This window comes from Heliangelus exortis, chromosome 7 (assembly GCF_036169615.1).
Source record: "Heliangelus exortis chromosome 7, bHelExo1.hap1, whole genome shotgun sequence".
NCBI classification, from domain to species: Eukaryota; Metazoa; Chordata; class Aves; order Apodiformes; family Trochilidae; genus Heliangelus; species Heliangelus exortis.
In genome coordinates, this window is record NC_092428.1 from 27,744,829 (window position 1) to 27,769,447 (window position 24,619).

At 37.2% G+C, this 24,619-nt stretch overlaps 1 protein-coding gene across 3 annotated transcripts in view; it reads left to right on the forward strand.

Annotated features, from left to right (window-relative positions):
• The window catches only part of ATRNL1 (attractin like 1), a 462,013-nt gene that overhangs the window by 359,381 nt on the left and 78,013 nt on the right, over positions 1-24,619 (forward strand). Inside the window, exon 28 of one of the 3 annotated variants that reach the window (XM_071749489.1) lies at positions 11,684-13,594. The exons of the other annotated variants lie outside the window; for them this stretch is intronic. Coding sequence (XP_071605590.1) covers positions 11,684-11,743 — 60 coding nt within the window. The 3' untranslated portion in view covers positions 11,744-13,594. Of the gene's footprint in view, positions 1-11,683; positions 13,595-24,619 lie in introns of those variants that run through there. 3 annotated transcript variants of the gene reach the window in all.

A 24,619-nucleotide genomic window follows, 5' to 3' on the forward strand; every position in this document is an offset into this window, starting at 1 on the left:
CAAGAGGTGTTTTGGCTGAGTCAGCTGGGAGAAACATTGGATTCTAAATCTTTCTAGGTGCTCTTGAATTCTAATACTGCTGGAGTAGAGAAGCATTTGCAGTATGTTGCCAGGGAAAAAAATGGGGGTATTTGGATGTTGGAGACAAATGCTAAGTATTTTCTAAGTAATCAGTGACAAAATTGAGTTATAGTCTGCTTTAAATTATTTACGGAAGATTTCAGATTTGCAAACTTATTAGAACAAGCTGCTGCATTCTTGAAAATTCAATGCTACATTGAGTTATTAGAAGGAAGTTGGCTCTCTGAAATTAAATTAGGTGATGAACTATCCATTTTTCTGCTGTAAATTGGCATTCATGACAACTAGTTCTAATATGCACCTGAACCTGTTATTCTTGGCACTTCATAAAGTGGCAATTGATAGCAGTTTGTATTGACAGACTTACTGAATATAATTTCTCAACAGGAACTAGCTAATCAATTAATTAATCATAGTCTTAGTCAAGTTTGTTTTTATGTTGCTCCATCGTTCAGAAAATTAACTGTTAACATTGTTTTCAATTAATATAACTTAAGCATTTTAGGTTTTGTTGGCTGAATTACCAAGCTTAGACTAATTAAGTAAATGTTAAAGCTTTCTGAATTACTAGCAAAACTGAAAATTATGTATGCTAAATTGAAAAATGCACAACAAATTCAAATTACATTACACTTACCATTATTAAGTATTTCAAAACAGAATGTTTAGTCTTGCATTCCCTCTTGAAAGCTGCTTGGGTGCACATGGAAAGAGCTACTTCTGAAAAGCCTTGAGGTAGTAAACAGAAATATTATGGTGAAGGCACCATCAAATCATGTTCTTGTAAGGCTAAAATATTAAAAAGTGAAAGGAGATGCAAATAAAGCTTAAAAGGCAAAATTGCAAATGGGTAACTCCATCTTACTGCCAGGTCATTCTGGACAGATGCTCCACAGACTGCAGTGGCTGTGCAGAGAATGCCAAGAAGCATCAGTTTGGAATTCCCTTTAAGTGAAAAGGGCTTCCCTGGAGAGCAAGGGTCTGCTCACCCATCTCTGACTGCAGTAACAGAGCATACATTATGTATTTTGATTTGTGTTGACATAAATTGAATTACATAATATTAAAATCATTAAATTCCATTAAATGAACTCTTGTCTCAGTAAACATGAGTCCTGGCCCAGAGCCCTACATTTTCCATGTAATAGGAGAATGGCCCTGATCACCTCCATTTAAATAAATGGTGGTAATACTGGATGTAGAAAATCCAAAATGCACAGTAATCTACTCATACTGGCAAACCTGTTTGCCTATTCATATGCTCAGGGAAAGGTTTTGAAGTGCAAATTTAGATAGTAAATTATTTTGTCCTTTGAAAAACTTTTATGTCTTCCTTTTTCTAGCATAGCTTGGTAAAATAAAACCTGCCAGTCATTCTGTCTCTTGGATCTCATTTGTCAATTGACAGTTTTATTAGAATAAGGATAAATTGGACTGCCCTGAATACATTATTTTATCAAGGAAGTTTAATTATTGCTTTGGGGAGATACTGTAAGTTTTTTGATAGATCTCTTTTCTTTTTTTCCTCAAATAATTAAGAAAAAACATTTAATTGTATGAACAAAGACAGCCCCTTCATGGGTATATTCCCAGAGTGCTGCAATAGGAGACTTTTGGCATGGACTGAACCAGCAGCAAGAGCCATCTTCTAAAAGAATTAATTCTATTTTTTTCTTCTGTCTGCCTTGTTTCTTCAGGGTTATCATTGTCACTGAATATCTTTTGCAGTATTTTTTGCCTCAAGGATTGTCCTGAAGCTGAAAATATGAAATAGGAAATGAATGTCTGAGTCTTCTATGGATCAAAGCTAAAGGGTATAGAACTGGGTTTGTGTGGGTTTGTCTCAGACACCTAAAACCAAGAATGGTAAAAATCACCAGAAGCAAGTTAATCTAATGAATGAAATGGCTTTTGTCTTCCCTTTTCTGAGCACAGCTTGACTTGATTTCAGACAGCCTTTCGTTAGTAAGATCAAGGCTATGTGCCTGACCACTGCTATCAAAAAAAATCCTTTTTCTATTAAAAGTCTCAAAAATACAGGTCATACTGAAGCATTTTATCTTCTCCTCTTGTTAATCTGAGCAGTTATATTACAACTAACATGTTACCATGGCCAGAATATTTAGTGATAGTAATTATTTTGTCAGCACAGTAGTAACAAATCATCCCAAGAGAAAGTTTAAAGTAATGGACACTCCCTTTTCAAGAAACTCATGGAGAACTTGATAGGGGAGAAGAGGAACAGGACTAACTACAGAAATGTTGTTCAGTCCCCTCTCATTACCCCCTTGTCCAATGGATTGAGGAAGTATCCAGGAAGAGGATACTTCTGGACTTGGAAGCTGCTGGTGCTTGGAGGGGACTCAGTAGGTCCATGACTGGCAGAGTGATTCATGGACAGAGCTGGGTGTCACGTGGATTAATCTGCATTTTCTCGTGTGGCAAGCAATGGTTTGTCTGAAGTCAATGAACTCAATTGTACTCAATAGTACTTGTTGTTGTGGGGTGGGGAAATTGATGGCAAGTCTGTCCTCTAAGTGGGCCACGATGTAGCTGATGATAAGGTTTCTCTCCCCAAAAACTGTCCATAAACTGCCAAAATCTGCCTCTCCCCCTTCTGTGAATCTTCTGGCAACGAGGCTGTATAGAAGGAAGCTCTAATCTCACCTCCATTCCAGATATTTTTTGGAAGGAAAATGTTTGTACTTCTGTCTGAAAGAACCTGATCCTGAAACCGTAGCACTTATTGGCACCGAGAGCCTCATCTTTGATTAATTCTTTGGTGGAATGAAGGCCGTGGAACTGTAATTTTGCATCTTAACCTCTATTAGCATAGGTAGACATAGGGCTTTTGCTGTCAAGTCACAGATGCCTTTTTTCATGGGAAGAAGTAGAATTTGCTGATTCTGAGAGAATGGTAGGATTAAAAACTAATACTGGTCCTGTCTAGGTGCAATCAAGAGGATTATAGATTTTATTTGGGTCTCTGAATAACACTTGTATGATACTTCCTACCACTGGTTCTTTTTCAGCAGTTTATACTGAATGAATATTCTTGATGTGTTTTTCCAGGATTACAATGCTATGAGGTGTGGGAGGTACCTTCTTTATTCAGTTACTAAATAACTGAATTCCTCAGTAGAGGAATTTTACCAGATAAATAACTGAAGAGTTGGTGTTTTGGGGAGGTGTAAGGTACTCTGAAGTTTGGTTACTTGTAATCAAAGAAGCTGTAGGAGGGAAGAAGCTGGAGGGAAGACTGCTGTTCTGGCTGTATATCTGAACAGTAGTTGTAGTTGTGCTGTCTTTGAATCCCCCAAACACCTTTTTCTTAGTTGTTAGCTTACCTCAGAAACAATCAAGGATTTTTCTTATAATTACCTCCACTGTCTATTAGTTGCCATCTACTAGATCAAGTGTGAGAGTTGCTGGATGCATCTCATTGATATATTAATATAATATTGAGGTAAGGAATTTTTTATTTCTGTAGTAAAGTGTGTAATCTAAATTGAAATCTGCCCTGTGGAGATGAGGGAGGCCTCATGTGAAACACCACTACAGAATTTCTGATGCGTACTTTTGGTGAGAGTTCTTTTAACACAGAAGAGGTAGGATGCAATAAATCAGATTAGGTACCAGAGAAATTCTTTGGGATGCTCAGTTTTACTAAATAGCATCATATAAAACACACAGCCCTGGTCAACTCTTCTGTACTTTTCCACATTTTTTCTAGCAAGAACAATCTTTAAAAATGGGGTGTTTGAGTGATGCTATAGCTCCTCAAGTTAACCATTGTCTAAGAGTAGCATTTGCTGCCTAACCAGGAGGCAGAATGCAGTGAATAGTATCTAAGGTGCTCTAGCAGCTTGGAGAGACCTGTAAAGAAAGATGCATTGACAATTAGAAGAGCTGTGCAGTTAGACAGAAAACACAGTTTAAAAAAAAAAAAAAAATCACAGCTTTGTTAGAAAAGGAAATACAAAGTGAAAAAGAGGTTAACCTAGTTCTGAAGTTCACCTCTGCTTGCATTTTGCACTGCTAAAATCCAGGAATTGAGAGTTTTCCTTATTTGGGCTTACTAAATCTTTCAATGTTAGTTCTTTGATATTTTTATCAATGCTTAGCCCACTAAGCTTGTTCAGAGACAGTTTCATTATACCAATTCCCCTTCTCTCTCTCTCCAAAAATTTCATTCAATTAAACACTTGCCTTTAAGTTACCAGCTTTGGTGGCCTAGTTCTGTATTGAAATACGTATCCTGCATAACTTAACTTGCTGTGATTGCTTGATTTGCTGTATTGATAAATCTGATGTAAGTGTTCAGTGTGACCATTAGCAATTTCTCTGTAATTATATGAAAAGATAAAATAACACGAGGAAAGGAGACAGTTTCAGGCTGTGAATTTAGGATCTCAAGGGAGGTTTGTATGTGAAATGGAACTGCTGAAAACAAGATTTTTCTACTGAAGTAGAAGGAAAAATGAAAATATTTTTCCCCAATCCATTTCTGTTCTTTGTCAGCACTCTAATCACTTCAATATTGAACTGATTTTTTTATTCCTTTTGACAGGGAAAGGGAATATTGTCTGAATGTGAGGAGATAAGGGTAAATTCTTTTTTAAGGATTACCTCCCTTCCCCCAAACTTTTCCTTGTGAAAATAGTAGCTTGAACTAGAGGAAGCAAATGCCTTAGACTGCAATATTCATCTTCCAGCAGATCTCCCAACCCAGTTCTAGCCTGCTGCTGAGAAGGTGAATGTGTGAGATGGTCTTTGGCAGAACTTCCCCCATCTCTACACATTGCCAAGTCTTAGTCCTGCTTTGGGAACAGAAGCAGCAGTACTGGAACATCTTTGCAAGCCTCTTTCATCCTGGCAAAGAGTCATGGTTGACTTCATTAGTGATAAACATCAGAACACTGTGTGCTTTTTTTCTAACAGAATCTCTTGGCCTTCAAGGTTGTGTATGTATTCCTAATTGATTAAGAAAAATTGAAAGGATCAGGAAAATCAGTATATATTACATGCAGAAATTGCATCATGTAAGTTATTGTGTCTTTATTTACTAGGGTATTCGAAATACACTTGCAAAGACAATTTATCATTCATAAATTAGGCTGTGCAAATAAAAAGGGGGGTGGGGGGAACAAGCAATTGCGTAGTCAAAGAAGAATCCAGCTAGAAGTGATTTAAGAAAAAAGAACTATTCACTGCTAACAATGCTGAGAACTCCTTTTCCCCGTAATGATGGGTGAAATAACATACAAATAAAGCACAGCTTTATTTATACTGGGGCACTATTACAAATGGCAAGTCTGCCTCGTAGAAGAGCTGGCACTGGGAGCAATCAGATGTGTGACTGCAAGAAGGCATCAAATAAAACTAACACTGAGCAGTAGATAATACTTAATACAAGCATGCACAGTGATAAGGAAAGCCAGGACTTCTGCCTTGAATTGTACTCCTGCTGGCAAGCTGATGCTGACCCCCTACCAAGTGCAAGAGTTGGTGCCTGGTGTTAGATATCCATTCATGAGCAGACCTGTCTGGCTTGGATGAAAGGGTAGATTAGAGTCTAAAACACCTCCTCTACTCCCATCCACCTTGTTTTGTTTCATGTTCTTGGTTTTAAGTCAGATCAGAATATATCCCCTGAATTAAATGAAGAATTACTTCCTCCCACCCCAAGAGGGCTATATAAGCACTAACATTTTTCAACAATAACACTGTCAGGGTATAACACTACTTTCTTCCTCCCTTATATGGTGGTGCCTGACCTTTCATTGACATGCCAGTATAATTAATGATGCATAATTACATCCCACTGCTGACAAAAAGTTGCAGTGTTGTTTTCTCTTGTTAGTCAAGACCAATTTTATGTGAAGTCAGTCTTTAGGATTCTCTATATTCAATCATCACTCGTGTATGTAAAAAAAAAAAAAAAAAGCTATTTCATAAAAAAAGGTGTATTTCCCCACTCCGTGCATACAAGAGCATCCTTTCTGTCATTGCTTTTACTCAAGTGAGCACTGATTGACAAACACTGAGTAGTATATCAAGTCTTCCTACTTAAGCTTCCCTTTATAAAGTTCAAACTTTACCACTTGGTTAATTTCTCACCCACTGTAGGTCAGGAGTGGGGAAACAAGGTAATCCCCAGGCAGTGTCTGGACAAGAGGTCTCCAGGGACTACCTGTCCCTGTATGCAAGCACTGACTCATTTTTAATGGGAACATAAGTCTCTTCTGGATGCCAATAACTGACTTCATCTTTACACTAACACACCTTTCTAACCCAGAGACACTTAGCACTTGTTTTTCTAAAGATAGCTTGATGTAAGATGAGGAAAATGTATTCCTTTTACTGCAGTTTACTTGTAAACTCTGTTATTCTTAACAGATCTCGACTTTCTGAGTTGGTTTCATTTTTATAATTATTTAAGTGGGTAGATAATTGCCACTCTAATGTTGCTATCATTCATAGATGTACATTTATATAAGATTTGGCAGCTTTTCTCCCTTTAAAATCCATGTTTTTTCTCAGTATCTGCCTGAAAGAAGCTACAGGTAAAGAAAAACTGGGACTGGAGGACAGCTGGGCATTTTGAGAGGGGGCTGCTATGTCATAAGATATCTCTTAAAAATAAATCTTTATGCTGGATTTTGTGCAGGGCACAAGTCTTACAGCTGCAGAAATGTTTGCTATTTCTGGAAGTGCTGGAAATTTCTGACTGATGCTTGCAGGATTATTGGGGATATGATAGACTTCTAAAGTCACTGTCAATCTGTGACCTGCTTAGATGCTAAGCAGAGTAATGAACACAACTTCAAATATGGCCTTGAGATTAATACAGTAAATTTAGGAGTGAGATGTGGTTTAGTGAATGAATGTGGTGGGTTTTTTGTTCTCAGATAAAACTGAGCAATATAATCTGACTACAAGTTAAGATCTATACCTCTAATCTCACAGTAGCAGATGAAAGCATAAAAGCTTTTTATGGCTAGTACAATTAATTGGGGTATTCTAAAAATCTTTATATCCACCAACAGGCAAGCCTCTCCTTTAACTATGTAATAAGTGTTGAAAGCCTAAGTGAGGGAACATAGTCTTCTGTACAACATTTGTAGGCTCCTTGACTACTAAAAAAAAAAAAAAAACCTTAATAGAAGCCCATTTCACCAACTGACCACTGGAGTGTTTAAATTACTTTGTGCTCAATATATGGGAGCAGTAATAGGATTCCCACTATAAACCTGGTTGCAAAAGTTAAGCTTGCATTCTTTCCCTCATTTCCTCTTCCAGTACCTTTCTAACTCTCAGAGATAGAGCAGAGCATGTGTGAGGGCAGAGAGCAGAGTAGGACCTGGAAGTTCAGTAATACAACTGTGCAAATAATGTCACTTTCCTTTGTGGTGCTGACATCTTGTGAAAAAGTAATCAAAGCCTCTTCCTATTGAGACTTTTAAACAAATATGACAGTAGGCAAATGTCCCATTGCAGAACATGCTGGAGTCAAAGCAGGGCCCTAGAGCAGGTCAATTATTTCAATTATCTGGAATTCATGATGAAAAGCAGCAGCAGCATTCAGGAAATATGTGGGAGTCTGGCAACAGCCTGATCAGTTCTGACAGTCACTGCCAAGTATCATGGCCCATCAGGTTTTGCAAAGGGAAAGCCTGGGAGAGGTGGATTATTTAGGTACCTGTGCTCCATCCCAGGAGTGCAGTGCAGTTCTCTGGGGATCTAAGAGGTCACTGATTGCTTGATGAAGTATGACATCACTGGCAAATATCACAGGGCAGTGAGGAGTAGCAGGAGAGGCAGAAAGAAAGTACAGAGAGCAGATGGATTGTTTCAATTATTTGGGCCCCTTGACGAATAAGAACTTCAACTGCCATCAGCAGATCCTGTGGCAGGCAAGTAATAACTGCATGGCTATGACATCACTTGAAAATCTGCTCTGGCTTAAGTATTTCAACAGCTGGAAAGCTTCGATTTGTCTTAGCACTGACTTGACCCTCAGCTCACTTCAGTGCTGAGAACTGAGCACTGAAAAAATTGTTTGAGTGCTTCCAAGCACTTCATGGTATTTCACCACTGCAGGGGAAATACAAATACTGAACCAGCACCAAGCTCACTGGTGCTTTTTTTTTTTTTCTTCCTTTTCTCTGTTTCTTTTCTTCCTTTTCTCTTTTTTTCTTCCTTTTTGCTTTTTCTTTTCTTCCTTTTCTCTTTTTCTTTTCCTCCTTTTCCTCCTTTTCTCTTTTTTTCTTTCTTTTCTCTCTTTTCTCTTTTTCTCTCTTTTCTCTTTTTCTCTCTTTTCTCTTTTTCTCTCTTTTCTCTTTTTCTCTCTTTTCTCTTTTTCTCTCTTTTCTCTTTTTCTCTCTTTTCTTCCTTTTCTCTTTTTTTTCTTCCTTTTCTCTTTTTTTTTCTTCCTTTTCTCTTTTTTTCTTCCTTTTTCTTTTCTTTTCTCTTTTTTCTTTTTTTTTCTGTTCTCTTTTTTCTTCCTTTTCTCTTTTTGTCTTCCTTTTTGTTTTTTCTTTTCTTCCTTTTCTCTTTTTCTTTTCCTCCTTTTCTTTTTTTCTTTTTTTTTTTTTTTTTTTTTTTTTTTTTTTTTTTTCCTTGTTTTATTATCTTTATTTTTTTCCTTTTTTGTACTGCATTTTTCAGGGGTCATCAGAGGAAAGTTAAGGTGCATGGACAGAAAAAAATAGCATGGATCTCTTTATGAATAAATCCAGGGAGACCTCAGCTTCCAGAAGACAATCCTTAATTGGATAGTGTTCTACATCCGAGATCCAATATGCCTGAAATTTTGGGGGGAAAATTGACCTAAGAGCACCTAAGACCCTCATTTGCCTCCAATCTCCCTCCAGGCTACACCAGGCTCTTTTTAAATTTGTCCAGATGTTAAGTTTTATGGTGCTTGCTTTTACAAGAAGATCCATGGTACCTTATATCCCTGTCCCCTTTCAGCCAGAAGTTGTTTATTGACTCTGGTGCACAGAAATCCAGTTTACACATAAAAAGCTAAAAAAACAGAGGACACTAAAGAATTAATAAACTTTGAAGCCTAGAGTAGCTGTTTTTTACAAACCAAATCCTATCAGAGTTATATCAGATTTAAAGTCTTCAGGCCTTGAAGGCAGAACAGAGTCAATAGGAAGCTTCTTCTCTTTGAGTTAATATGTCTTGTTAACATCTTTCAAAAAGTTTAAGGTTATAAAGGATTTGATTTCTGAATCCTTCAGTGTCTTCAGATTCACCTCAGCATGGAATTGATAGGGAAATATTTCCTCTAATTAACCCAGTTATGGAAACACAGCCTAGCCATGGAGGGGTATGGTATAATTTATTTTAGAAAATAGATGTTGTAGAGTTTCGAGACAAAATTTTAATCATTTTACTCTTACATTGAAAAACTAGATAGGACCATATAAGAAGAATCCCAAGGGCAATTTAACCAAATTATTTCTAGAAAATAGAAAACAGAGCAATTAAGGGTTTTGTGGGAACTGAGTGGAGTTAAAAAACAGACAAAACACAAAAAAAGCCCTTTTCCTTCCCCATCATATTGCTTTGAGATAATTAAGGAGAAGTATTGATTACATACCATCCAAGGAAAAAGTAATCTTCATTATTATCCTTTATCTGACCTGTCCATTTGCCATTACAGGGGAAACAGCTTCTAATTTGAGATCAAGAAAATTACTTTTGATAGGAACTAATCTCTCAAACTGATGAAGAAAATTGAATTTTTCCTCCATTTGGTTCTAGTTTGAGATCTGTGAAGTACCAAACACTTGTCACTTCTGGTCGTTTCCATCCAAAATTGAATACAAGTTACTGAGGCAACACTGCTGCCTGTTTTCACAACTTTAGTGTAATGAATGACATTTCAATGGCATCCATGTGGTGACTACAAGTTGGTTTTTTTTTTCTTCCTTTAATGTTCTGACCATGCAGTATGTAGTGTGAATTCAGATTAGTTCAAAATCAGGTGTGGGCTGAGGAGCTGTTAAGCAGTCTGCTTTTCTTTTGACATCAGTGTTATTTGTACTCAAAAGTACAAGACAGAAAATCACCTTTATCCTGGCCCAAACCAGGACAATCAGGTTTATGTCTGTCCCTGTGAGTCAGTATGCTAAGAGTTGCACAGCTGGCTTAAAAATTGTAAAGCTAAAACATTAGGGTTGAATTATTCCTTTTCACCTGTGATTCATTAAGGTAAGACAGGACCATGTTTCATGGGGTTTTTTTGTGACCATCAAAAATTTTTTTTGAGGTAAGATACTGATGGTTTTCCTTCAGCAGCTGCAGATTTAGTAGTAATAAACTTATTTCAAGTATTGTAATAAAGTGATGAGAACTGAAAATGCTGCTTGCAGTGAGAAGGCTTTGTGGTGTTTAAAAAACTATGCTGAAGGTACTGTCAGAGCAGAGCAATGTTGGTCCTTTATTCTAGAAACTTTTTGAGACCTGGCTGTTTGTCAGGATGGTGCAATGGCAGAAATTTGGTAGCATGCAAAAAAGATGATGGAGAATATAGGAAATTATGGGAGTTTAGATGGAAGAATGTTGTGAGGTGAATACTGCATAATAATAAATGCATAGAGGAATGAAGGTGATTTTGAGGCAAAAAGCTGAAAAGGGGCAAAAGCCCCAAAACTCATAGAGGGAGTATGGAGACCAAAGCAGAAATGTGAGTGATACAGAAGAATAAAGGCAAAGACTAAAATTATTAAGGGGCTTAAGGACCTGAAGATCAGGGTAGCAAGGTGAGGTACCAGAAGAGGAAAAAGGAAAGAAGATATTTGAACAGAAGCAAGAAGTGAATAGATATCTCAGGTATTTGTTTTTTTCTAAAGGCAAACAAAATATTAGAAAGCTTCCTATTAAAAAAAAAAATTAGAAAAAGCAGAATCTCTTTTGGATAAAAGTTAAGCTAGATGCAAGGTAGATGATGTGGAATACTGATGGGCAGGTTAGAGGGCCATGGGGTTTTGAAAACAAAATTAGCTGGCACTTTTTCTTTAGGCAATCAGAAGCTGCAATTACATAGCTTCTGTTTTTATTTTTTAAACTTTCTATAGCATTATCATGCACAGTTAAATAACTGCCTTGTTTCCTTACAGAGGAAACTCTGCTTCTCTCTACTTCAGTAAAGCAATTCAAGTGAATTTAGGACCCTCTTCATGTTCTAGAGTTTCAAATTCAAAACACTTCATGTTACTGTAATTTACAGGAAGGGTTTTCTATCACAATTTTTATCACTTTCAAAATATTGTCCAGGGAAAGCTAATAAGCAGGGCTTTTTTAAAACTACTGTCAGCACAACCAAAAATACTTTGTTCGTATGTGTGGTTCTTCAGAAAGTCTTTTTCATCTTGGAAACTTTTTTGTACAAAGAATTTACCAGAAACAAAACCCCCAAAACTTTAGGAGAAATGTTTCAATGTGCTGTGGTTTTAATTGAAATACCTCTGAATCGTTTACCATTTTGCACCTTTAAGGCAATACTCTCATACTGTGGTCCTAGAGATAAAACCATTGAAGATTGTATTTGGAGGAATGAAGATAGTTTTTATTGGTGTTCTTCTAGGATCAACCACAAGGACTGAATAATGCTCCCAAAGAAATACACTTGGATGAAGAAGACTGAGCATGCAGATCCAAAGGCCTTTTAGGATGTGGTGAACCTTTGGCCTTGGATGAAGAATGTTCATGGATGAAAGAGCTCCAGCTGAAAGACTTTGTCTTTGCCTTTTGCCTTGAGAATTGCAAAGATATGAAAGACATAAAGGAAACAAAGATTTGCAGCTGAATTCTTGCAGGGTGCAGTTACAGTGGCTGACACTGGCACATAGCCAGCCTGCCTCATTACTCTGGAATGTCACATGCCTGTACCCCTAACCAGACTCCTATGGCTCCCCAAAAGTGCTCTCATGTTTTTTTCTGCTTTCTGATTACAAATAATAGAAGCAAATTTAATTGCATCATTTCTGTAGTGAAAGTAGCACCTCTGGGATTTATGTGTATTGTGTGTAGCTAGAAAGGTAAATGCAGAAAATGCTTATTATACTTCATCAGATTATAATACCATGTTTGTATCTGCAGCTGAACAGGTAGTTGAGTACCAGTCTTCTTTTCTTTATGGTTAATGACTTGCATAAGTTTAAAATGGCAGAAGTTCACTAACTGAGTCAATGAACTGACATTCACAATATGGTCAGACCTGGCTACCTGGGCATTCAAATGGATTTCTTACTCTAGCACATTGATCTATGTTAAGTCAATAGGAAGACATCTAGTGACTTTGTAAATTTCCTTACTAAATATTCAATATACTTGAAAATGGATTATATATTTAACTATTTCACTTCTTGAAGTGCCCTTACTTTCAGCTTATAATATGATGCAGCTCCACCAGACCAATTCTTTTTAGTTTCTTAAAACGTTATTTGAGCTATAGATTTTGTGTAACAGTGTTTGCTAAGGTTGACCTTCAAAGCATGTCTTTTCCAGGCACATTACCTAACGTGTTGGCTACAAAAAAAAAGAAAACCCACAACCCAAACAATTACTGCATACAAATGCTGTACCAAAGTTAAAGGGATTAATTTGCCTTTGTCTCTTCTGTAATCAATCCACATAGAGATCAATTTAGTAATTTTTTTTTTTCACTGTCCTGTACAGAAGTCTGTAATTAGTATCAACTCCCACACCACAGTCCCTTTTGTTCCAAATGGACTTGCTCAGTATGTCTGCCAGAATTCAGGCAATTAAATCTCTGTTCTAAAACACAGACACTAACATGTAGACAGCAGACTTCTCAAAGGACAGGCCTGGACAAGAACTATTTAAGCAAAAAAATGCATCCTCCACCAGGGTAGCTTAGTGGAGCCTGGCCTAATCATGAGGATATATTGTATATAAATGTCCTCTGCAACTTCTGGATGCTTTTCTTCAACAGCTATTTCTTCTTGCCCTCCCCTCCTGTCTAACCTTACAAACATGACTCTAAAACAGTTTGTAGTTACGCAGGGGACTTTTCTAAAGGATTATATGGACATTATCTCTTAACAACCCTTAGCTTTTGACTTAAGAACTGGGAGAAAAGGCTTTCTCCAGTCAATGATTTTGCTTGCCTGCCTTCTCCTCACATCTCCCTGTCTCTCTTCCTCTCTCTCCTCCCTCTTATCTGGCCTTAAGTGATCATAAAATTGTGCATGACCATTGGAAGTGTCAATTACTGCAGGGTCCTGTGCTGGGCTGTTAATATAGAACAATTCATATTGAGAGACATCTGTATGTGTCTGTGTGTGCAAGATGTTCATCTAACCTGCTACCAACCAGTAAAAATGCATTGAGACTATTGGAATGTCTGTATATGTTAAGGAAGCTATGGCTGGAACTTCAGATATCTCGATGCTGGACAGGTAAATTCCACTGTTTACATTGGTTCTTAATGTACTGATGCTGTCTTGTTACTGCCCTAATAAATGCAATCTTTACCAATGCTTTGGTATTGAGTAGTATGTGTGGCAAAGAGAGCCAGGGTGTTTCTCTTAACAGGAGACAAAAAGCCATAAGATGATTCTGGCTTGACTCAACCTCCAGGTTTTTAGAGTGATCATGCCCAGAAAGAGGTTACATCAGACATCAGTTAACTTGTAATCCTGTCCTTTGGCCACCATTAAAATTGATCAGTGTTTCTGATTTTACAGGTTTCTTCCATTACACAGAAGGTTTTTGCGTGGCTGTGCAGAAATCCCTGTGATTTGGGCTACATCTGTTTCAGGATCAGCAGGGGAGTTTTTGCTGTTTTGCTTTCCATGTGATTCTACCCATTTTACTAAAAACATAAATCAGCAACAAATGGCATTCTAAATCATACATAAAACAAACTTTCCTGCTTAGTTATATGGCTTTCAGTCCAGCTTAGTGCTTTTTCCCCTTGTTGCTAGAGCTAGCATACTCTATTAAAACATCTATTTCTGCTCCCAAGAGGTGAATAACAGTCATAATTAGACCACAAAATGTTTTCTTTTTCTTGTTTTTTTCAGGAATTCTTACCCATTTCTTTCTCATGCTGATGCTCATGTCAAGCATCATTAGTACTGATGTGGTGGCAAATCCTCATAGATCCTCAGTGGGGAAAATGTGTTTATTCATCTCCTTGGTCACTAGGGCTTCTCCCTCTAAGTTTGTTAAACATTCACTGTGCTTACCTACTAATGCTCTAACTACTTAAAAGCATTGTAAACTTATGATATAATTGTAAGGGAACTATAGAGGGATAATTCCTAGTTTTAAAGCCACGTGTGAGGATTTTCCCTTTGTGCATGTTCTTTGCTTCAGTCACCTCTGACAGGCCTACCTAACATAGAGAGGACATGGAAAACAACTTCAATTAGGTGGAGCAGTTTGTGTTTTTTTTTTCCTATGGTATGGTGCTGTGTGTGTTTTGGGTTTTTATGCAGGGGACAGATTTTCCTTTGTCTTCCTTTAATTCTGAACCTCTGTTCTTGAGTCTTGACTTGGAGGTGGAAAAAAAATCTATTTTGTATTTAAGATGAAACCTAAGCTCATCTTTTGTTGAAAACATTGAGCCCTCCTTAAATAAATTCATATGTTTTCTTCTGTTTGCTTTTCTGTGTCAAAGAAAAGCATAAGGGGTGACATATCTACTCTACACAGAGTAGATTCTTGGTATAGGGGATTCATTTATCATGTAGACAAAACATAACAAGATCCTGAGACTGAGGCTGAAAGTCAGAGAATTTGATCAGGAAAGATGATGCCCATTTTAAGAAGCCAAAGTATTTTATTATTGGAATGCATCATTCAGGGAATATGATAGATTTTTCCATTAGTGGAAGTCTTTGATCAAAACTGCATATCTTTCTGTATAGAGGAGCTGCCTCAAGAGCAAGCAGCTGAGCCTGATGCAAGAATTATTGAATGAGGGAGTTTTGCCCTTTTTTTTGTTTTTTGTTTTTTTTTTAATGCAGGCTGAGTCAAGGTACCATAATATCACAAATAGTAGTAGTTATTGTAGAAAAGTGAGATTAGACTTTTGCTACAGAAGTGGCACTTGAAGAAAATTATTCAAATGGAGCCTAAACAACTGCATCTCATGCTGCTGGCATCAGAAAATATGTATGATGAATGTAATAGTTAACTTTGTTATAGGTAACCTTGTGTTTCTCTGATCTCAGAAATGCCTATTGAGGTAGGCAGGTGCTTTTGTGTAGGCAACAGGCTTGGAAAAAAATTGCAGCAGCTTTTAGCTTCACAGGTCAGGACTATACAGAGATGATGTTATTCTGAATTTTTTTCTTTAAACCACAAGAAATTATTTGGGTTCTAGGTCCTTTTCAGTGCAAAGGGTTTAACCTCAAGTGTAAGGAGGGGGCCATAGCTATCATATTAACAGAGATGTTGCATGGGGCTGGTACATTCCCTAACTTGATGCTGGGCTGCTGTAGGTGCCAGTGGTGAGAAGCAGAGGAGCAGCAGAGAACCTCCTGACAGGCTGGAAGTTGGGGCACTCACCTCTGATGGCAAGAGGAAGTTGATTCTGGTTTATTCCCTTGTTTTCTTTTGGTTTGTTTTTACCTATAGACAAATGAGAATGTGAGAGAGTGTAGCCTGGGTGCATGGTGCAGGATCCTTGCTTCCTCTGCTGTGCCTTGCCTTGATCCTGGCCCATTCCCCTTTGCTGCTCTCCCATGGCCTAGGGGTGGGATGGAGGATGCTCCCCAGCCCAGTGCCTGGGACATGCTGCCTCTGAGCTGGCAGCTGAGATCCAGCCCATGGATCTCAGCAGCATCCCAGTTAAAAAGAAGAAGAAGAAAAAAGAGGCTAAATTGCCGGGGTTTCAACAAAGTATATGAATCTTCCATTTCCTATTGGGACTCCTTTAGCCACTAGAAGAAGGGGGATATTTAAGTTAGGTGGAATGGATCGCCATCTGCAGCCTTCACAGGTGCTTATAATATTCAAAGTTCATTTTATAAGGACTTGAGACCCTTTAAAAGCCTCAACTTTCTCCTTTCTCCTCCCCTTCCCCTTCCTCCAGGTGCCTTCTCTGTGGCATCTGTGCTCAAACAAGAGTCTGTGCTCACAGGATTTCCAAAAGGTAGAACTCTGCTGTCACATGAAGCCTGTTTCAGCTTTTATTCACAGCATCCTCTTCATCACTTCTGGATTACCAAGACATTATAGCATTAGGCCCTGCATAAGCTTAATTTGGGAGAGAACAACTCCCTTTGGCAATACTGGGGATTTTGCTGTAAATTAGCCAAATTACAAAATTAATTTTGCAGACATTGATGTCTCATGAATATTTATGTGCCATAGTAGTACTACTACTCAAGTGTCTTATTCTTCAGACTACTTGTTAGTGCACTTGGTTAATAAACTCTTAAAGTACTGCAGAGCCCACTATGGTGAGAAATGAGAATATTTTCAAATTGTGTTTCTTACAGGAACCCTCTTATTTTCCAGACTCAAGGACTCACTTTAAATGCATAAACTTCCAGTTGTTTTCCACTCTTTCAGACATGGTCCGGAGATATTTTCTGTTCTCAGTAATGATGTCTTTACGTTCCTGGAGCTTTGTAATGGTCACTGACCTTACCAGATCTTACTAATCTAGCTTTTTTTGTTTGTTTGTTTTTCTGTATCTGAGTTCTTGTCTTTTTATCTTTCTTGGAAATCTAGGTTTCAGAGGAGGTCTGCTATGGTAAAAGAAGTATCAACCTTATTATAGGCCTTTCCTTTAGCATTATCCCATGATTTTTACCTTGTCATATGAATATCTGTGAGTTGTTCTTCCAAGCAGTGCTATTATTTACATCTCATCTCTTTTGCAGCCTCAGTTGTTAGATAGCAGATATCAGAGAAATTATAAGGTGATAATTATTTAAAAAAATAAAATTCTTTTCTTCTACTATGACTCTTTCTGCCTGGAAAAGTTGCATCCCTTTTTAGCCTGTTATGTATTACCTTACTGTGAAAGTCTATTCCTGTAAATGTGACCTCATTATTAACTTTTACTAATAAATTTCCAGTATTCTTGTTTCTGGTACTGGGATCATGCTTTCATTAGCTGCTACGTGACATGGAAGAAAGGAGAGAAAGGGAGAGAGTAAAAAGAATATGCCTAGGATAATTTTCCTTCAGGAGCTGAGGAATTATATTCCCTTTATGACAGTAACAATTCTTTTGAGACCCTGAAAGAGGTGATTTGCTTCTAGATATTTTCTGTACCAAAGCAGGAACTGTAAATCTCTACACAGTACCAAGCGTGGCAGTTCTGCTCCACTCCTTCTCCCTTTTTTCTGTTGTCCAACATTCCCATGTGTCACAGGCAGCTTTGAAGTCAAATTCCTTTAGCATGTATGGGACTGAGCTGCAGTAATGAAATAAGTTTCTTATTCTTCTTTCTCCAGAAGAAATCATGCTACCTCTTTGTTATTAGAAATGTAATGTTTTGATACTTCCTCCTTTGTATGAACTTCTGAATTCTGTTCCTCTCAGTACTGCTTAAAAAAATCTGTGTGCCTTAGAGCTTGATACCTGACTGACTTCATACTGCTGCTTTTCCAAAGGGTAAAAATACAGCTTTTAAAAAAGCTGCAATAAGACTTGAATATTGACTTTTTAAAAATTGTTTTTTGTATGGGAGTGTTTGCTTTTTTTCTTGTAATGTGTAGTCAGTATTCTCTGGCAGCTTTATATGAGGCCTTTCACTCTGAAGTTAATATGCAGATCTGTGTGTCCACAGAGATTCTATCCCATCTTTTCCATGGAAGCTTCTACCAAATTGTCAGGTATTCAGCTGGCAATCTCACCATTACTTTTGAATATTGTGAAGCTGGATGCCAATGGATGACCTCATTATTTTGTGACTTTGCTTATATCTAGTACTTGCAGAGCAGGATTTTCATAGGTGTCTCATCTCTGAATACAAGATGTGAAGTGTTTTTAGTGATCAGAAATTAGCAGGATTTTCTCCCTCAAGAAAACCATCTTCAAAATTCATTGCTCACACTGAGATCCAGATGTTTTTACGATCCTAATTTTTCCCTATTTTTCTCTTTCACCCTCTTACTCCTCCACCACCCCCCCCAAGATATCACCACCTCATCAAAAGAAGGGCTAGGAGTGGTAGTCAAGTGATAAGCTTTATTTTGCACCAAGTCACACAATTTAGTTTTCATATAACATAAAACAAATAAAGAAATAAATAAAAGCCCAACATAAAATGCGACGTAAGTTGTCGAAAAGCTGACACTCTAACTACCAGAAAATATTAACGTTTATTGTCAGGAAAAAAGAAAAAGTATGACTCACTCCATCTCCATGACACATTTCAAAACTGCTTTACACAGCACAAATTACAGTCTGCTTGATGGTATCGAGGATAATAGTGCTTGAGAGTTCCTCTCTGAGCACCCCATGTTACTGCTAAAAGGGCTTACACTGCAGAGCTGCAGGAAAAAAAAAAAGGTTAAGGTTCTCTGAGGTTATTTTGCTGAAAATAAAAGCTGAAACAGAATTATTAATAATCTCAATCAAAGCAAGATAGTTTCATATTTGGGTATTACATTCTATATACATTCTAGCTACATGATAAAACTTATTTTTCCAGTGTCTTGCTGAATATGTCCAATGCAACATCTGCTTTTTCACCAGTTATGTCTTGCACAATCCTGTACATTATTCCTTCTATTGTCAAGCTCTTGCTAGGCAAATCAGGAAAGCTTCCTGTGCTCAGCAGTTGTCAGTCCTAAAAAGAAGAGTAGATTATGTCAGGAAAGGCTAAAATATAAAAAAAATTGCCTGTCTGAAAAGCCTATAAAGAATTGTCCTCTTTTAGAAAGGCCAAAACCTTTGATTTTTCTTGCCTTGCCCTTAGCAGGTGATCTCCTGTGCTTTGAGGAGAAACAGCTTCCCTGAGAGCTGTAGGAGATGCAATGTTTTCTTTAAGTGGCCACTTGTAGGCAGCATCTTGTTTCATTTCCAGGGAAAGCAGTGAGAGATGGTAAGTAATTCATCCAGAGTTCCTCATGGAAATTATGGAACGGAACAGGATCTTTTGGTGATAAGGGAAAAAAAAAATAAAAATTTAAAGTCTTACGTGGGGAATCACTGTTGCTTTCAGAAAAAGGTGTTCAAAACTGAAATAAATTCAAGACTAGAAGAGTTTAAATTTTACACTTTGGGAAAGTGAGAAGGGATTTGATTTCTTTAGCTCACTCAAAACAAAAACCTAGTTTGTTGTTTTGGTGGCAGGAGTACAATTGTTTAGGGTGAGGTTTTTTGTTTGCTTTTTTTTTTAGTTAAAGGACCGAGTAGTATTTCATTTTAACTCCAAAGTGATCACTTGCTTTATATCTCAACTCTAGGAAAATTCAGCCACAGTAGAAGGGAAAGCATGATGATATTAATCACATATTTATTTGTTTTATTGTTCATGTCTGAAAAAGAAATGTAATTTCTGCTTTTAATGCTGAATTTCACCCTAGCTGCAGGGGTGTAGATCCTGTCTATGTAATGAAACATTGATAGAAGGAACCCTGGAGACAGTACTTGTAAAATCCCTACGGTTATTGAATGTTGAAATGGAGCAAATAGCAAGAAGAAGAGTGTAGAAAACATCATAAGGCCTGTTATTAATTTATTGACCTACCTGGAAAGAAAACAAATTAAACAAAACCAGAAGAGAGAACATAGATACACAGATTGCCTGACATACAGTATGCAGCTTTGAGGATGAAAGATTATTATAAAAGCCTTTTCTGAACAATTCTGTTTTCTGTGTCTCTGGGTTAATTGTAGTATTAAAAACATGAACAAAAAAGTTTTTAAATTATGTTCTGTTTAGGTTGTCTTCGTCATTACAATGTCCCACTTGCCTCCAGCAGTTCATTAAGGAATGCAAATACTATGCAAGTTATAGTTTGTTCTTTTCACCCTGCACATACAAAGCAACTGAAAAAGATGGCAAGTGGTTGATTCTGATCAGTCTTGCATTTTCACCAACAGGACTCTGTTCTTTAATCCTGTCCCTGATGCCTGTACAGAATTCAGGTGTCAAGGGACCTCCAAGTGCTGTTAGAGATAGAATTACAAAGAGCTCAGCTGAGTGTGCATTTACTATAAGCCCTTTTTTCTTAAATTAGTGAACTTAAAGGGATTTTGTGTAGATATGATTGAAGTAGAATGGGAGGCAATGCAATGGGGGGGGTTGTTGTGTGTTTTGTTTGGTTTTTTTTACTTATTTTAGAAACTGAGGTATGATGTTAGTTCTTTTTCTCAGTGAAAGAACAGATGATGATCCTACAGTCAAATCCAAGGACATTAAAAGGGCAGATCACATTTTTTTGAGGAGAAAAGATGTATGTTGGATATAATGGTGCAACATGGCAGACTAACTTCCCAAGACAAATAGTACAAGCACTGCTATTTGATACAGGAGAATGACATAGGCTGAAAATTGTGGCTGAAAATAGGGAGTCTGGAGCAAGTCAGTGTTGAAAAAACATATGAAGTGGCCTGTCAACACGAGCCTGCTTTCTACCCTGACTTGATGTTATTTTTAAAGTGGCTTTTTTTTTCCAGAGTGTGAAATTACTTTTGAGAGATCCCATCCAGTTTAGTGCTGGCTTCCCCAGTCCTCAGTATTTTGTTTATTTGGGTCTCTCTGTGCATTTCCATCATGAGGCAGTTTTACAGTCATAGGTGCAAATAGGATTAGTTCTTGTAGCAACATTTCAGAGACTTCAGTTGGCAGAAAGCAAGTTTGTGCAAAATGCTGATGACATAAGCAGCGTGTAGGATGATATAGCCTGAAAATGAAGCTGCTAAGAAATCTTCAAATCAAGTGGAGTTGTGTCCAAGAGGAAATCATTTGCATTAGAAATTTTGTTCTTGCTTGCTGCACAGGCTTGGCAGCCCAGACTCCCTCTGCTCTGAGTTATCTCATTAACATTATTATTTGGGAGCCAGAGTCAAACACTTACATTGGGTAACAGTTATGACTACTTGACACAATGTCAGTAAAATGCAATTTTTTCAGATAATTAGAATTTTGACAGGAAAGAGAGGAAGAGGCAGAAAATGAGAAATTAGTTATTTCCTGGACCTCTGTCACTGTGCACATTGAGCTCCACTGGTGTGTTTTGCATGATCTCATAGCAGCCTCTTCACAGCAGCCTGATCTCTGTCAGATATAAAGACAGGATCAGTAAAATAAGGGAGAATGAGTTTAAAATGTTGCTGGTTGGGATAGTAGGTCTTTTAGATTGTTCAAATCATGAGAGGTCCTAGAAAGAATGCTGTAATTCTGATATTGCTGGGTTAATGAAAATAGAAATTTTAAGTGAAACTTTACTAAATTTTCAGGCACTAAATTACACTTGTTAGTCTGGACCCTGTGTAGAATTAGAATGAAGCTTTTTCTTTTCAAAGGAACTCAGTGGGAATCAATTAAAGTGAGGATTTGGGCCATAATAAATGAACGTTTGGGTGTTTGTTTTTTTTCTTTTTGTGAGAGAGAGCTTTTTTTCTCATGGAAATAGAAAGATTTATCCTCCTAATCTTCAATATGGAGTGCAGATTTCAGTGGTCAGTGCTTTGTGCATAGAAGCAGACATCTGCCACCAGATGTCCATCTGGGACAGATATCAGTGAGGCTAATGTCCTAGAATTAAAAAAAGTCATGTTATCCTGTGTCATCTTGAGGAAGGCATTCATTACAACTGGCATGTCTGCCTAAAGGAATAATGAAATAATAGATAATGTTTGCTAAAAAGTGCATATTAAGTCATCACTACTGACCACAGTATTCAGATTTTGTCATTTGATTGTAAAAAGCAGATTAATTAATTACTTGTCTCTTGCTGCTCTTTCATATCTCTGTGGCTACATAATTCCAGTTATGCTTTACTTGGGTTATTCTACACATATCTGAAATCAGAATTCCCCCTGGACTACACACAGTCCAAGCGTGTGGTAAGAACCCTGAAATATTTGTTTTATAGTTGAATAGAAGTGGGCAAGGAAATAAAACCGCACGGATGTGAAGTTTCTTGACCAGGGTCAAAAAACAACTAAGTGGCAGAGCAGAGATTTTTTTCAGCAAACTTTTCTGAGACTGATCCGATTGGGTGAGATTGAACTCAGCAGTGTGGAATATCTCACTCTGCTGCAGGCAGAAATCTGCTAAAAAACCATCAGCTTGTACAGACCAAAACACTGAATAATTTTATGTAAAAAACTTATAAATTTCGTCTTGTTTATTCTTCTCCTTTTCTTTTCTTTAAAAGGTTCACATATTGCTTCCATATATGAAATTGCTCTATTCATATTTAAAGTTGCAAAGTAATTATGATGGGCTGCTTCTAATTCTTGTCCTGCACCTCCTGGGATTAAGAAAATAATGGATACTTATTCCTTCTGCTGCCTTCTTATTTTTCTTCTAAATCAGTGAAAGTGGTATAAAAACTTACCCAGTTCTTTCCTCCAATGGTTTTCTAAAAGCTCATAACAAATTACATGTAATATTATAACATGCCTCTTTGTGGGCTTTTCCTCAAAGTTTGACACTGATAAAACAAAACAAAACAAAAGCACTTAATTTTTTTATTTTATTGAAAGTGGATGCTGACTGTTGATAGCTAGTAATTTGGTTGGTATTTCATCTTTTTGATGACTTGTGGGTTTATGTGAATGTTTTGCTCCTTGGGTTAATGCCATATTCAGTATGTGTGAACTTGTCCATTATCCGTGTTATAGAGAATTAAGTGCTGGCTTCTAGTTGATAATCTAAGCAGAATTTAGTAACCCTGCAATGTACTTTAATCTCCTTTTCCTAGCTTGTGCCACTCTTTTAATGTGACAGTCTGATTCACCATCTTCCTCTGACATTTTACATCTTTGACAGGATGCTGTGTTTAGACAGTGCCGTGGCATTTTCTGCAGATGACGATGGAGCGATGGAAACATTGGGGTTTTGGGTGTCTCGTGTTAAACAGATGTGTATGGCAAGAGAGTGATCAGGGTAATTAGAATGAAGTGAAATAAACCTCAGCTTGAAAGGTTTGTGTCCCATTGCTACTGCTGTTACAGCAGATACAGGAGGTGAAGCTTGAATTGAAAAGTCCCCGTTAACTCGGGTCGTGCCGACCAGAAGCAGAGCATTTCATCTCTCAGCTGACAGGAGCCCAGATTTTGATTTATGAAACCAAGCTGCTTTTCTGGTTAGTCATAGTACTTCAGAAAAATTTGCTCTTGACACATACTGGTAAAAACGTCATGCTTAAGATTACAGAGAAACCAGATACACAACTTTGTTTGAAATTGCCCTTTCTTATATTCATTTCTCTTAATACATTGATCCTGTCACTCTAAATCCATCAAACCTTAATCAAGTATGGGTACAACTATTTAGGTAATGAGTATGGACATCTACTACTTAAGAAAGTAATGCAGTATTCAAATGACAGTATTCCCTGAATTCCCAGCACCTATTCTTCTATACTGACGCTTCAATAAAATGTATAATAGAGTTCAATTGATGTTATTTTTTTTTTCAATTAAGAGCTAAAAACTGCCCTTATCTTGTTACAACCTTAAACTTACACTGATGAACAATTCTGGGAAAAAAATAATTTTCAATGTCATTTTCCTGCAAAATTAAGCAGCAAAGTTTACCTTATTTATTATATTAATATACAGGGGGAATACAGGAAATATACAGGGGGAAGGAGCTAATAGTATATTTAAAATAAAATGAAGAAATTTACAAATTTCTTAGGAGAAACAGAACGTAAGAGCAACAATAGTTAATGTGTGCTCAGGTCCATTGGATACTTTATTTTTTTTTTTCCTAGGTGTTGCTGGTAGTGTTTATGTGTGCAAGTTGCTGGTAGAGCAAAATGTATATTGTGACTAAAAATGCCTAAATTCCTAGCTACTTCCACCACTGTAACCAAGGGATCTGGAAGCCTCTCTTTCATTTATGTTATGAAACTCTTATCATTTGGCCTGTGCATTATGAATCCCACAAGTTTTGGGGCTTTTGGGGGGTTGTGGTTTGTGGGGGTTGTTTTTGGGTGGGGGGAAGCTATTTTGTTGTGTGGGGTGGGTTTTTTTTTTAGCTTATTTCAGTGCTTTCAGTTCAAAAGTGAAGCAAATTAGCAGGTATTTGCACCATAGGTAGAAAAAAGCATCTGCATAGCTCTATGGAAACCCCACAAAGCATTCCTGAAACTTCATAGCTTCATGCTAATGTCAGTATGAGATCCAACAGACATAACTGACAGCTCTATAATTTCATTTTCCAATATAATATTCTTGTAACTTCTTAAAAATGCAAAGTAATTTCTTGCTAACAAATCAGCTTTATGTGTAGTTATATTCCCTTTGCCAATGAGGATTTTTTTCAAGGAGTTGAGGAGAGGGTCAAGTCACATTTAGTCTTGAAAAATGTCACCAAAAAAGTAAAATTATCATCATAAATCAG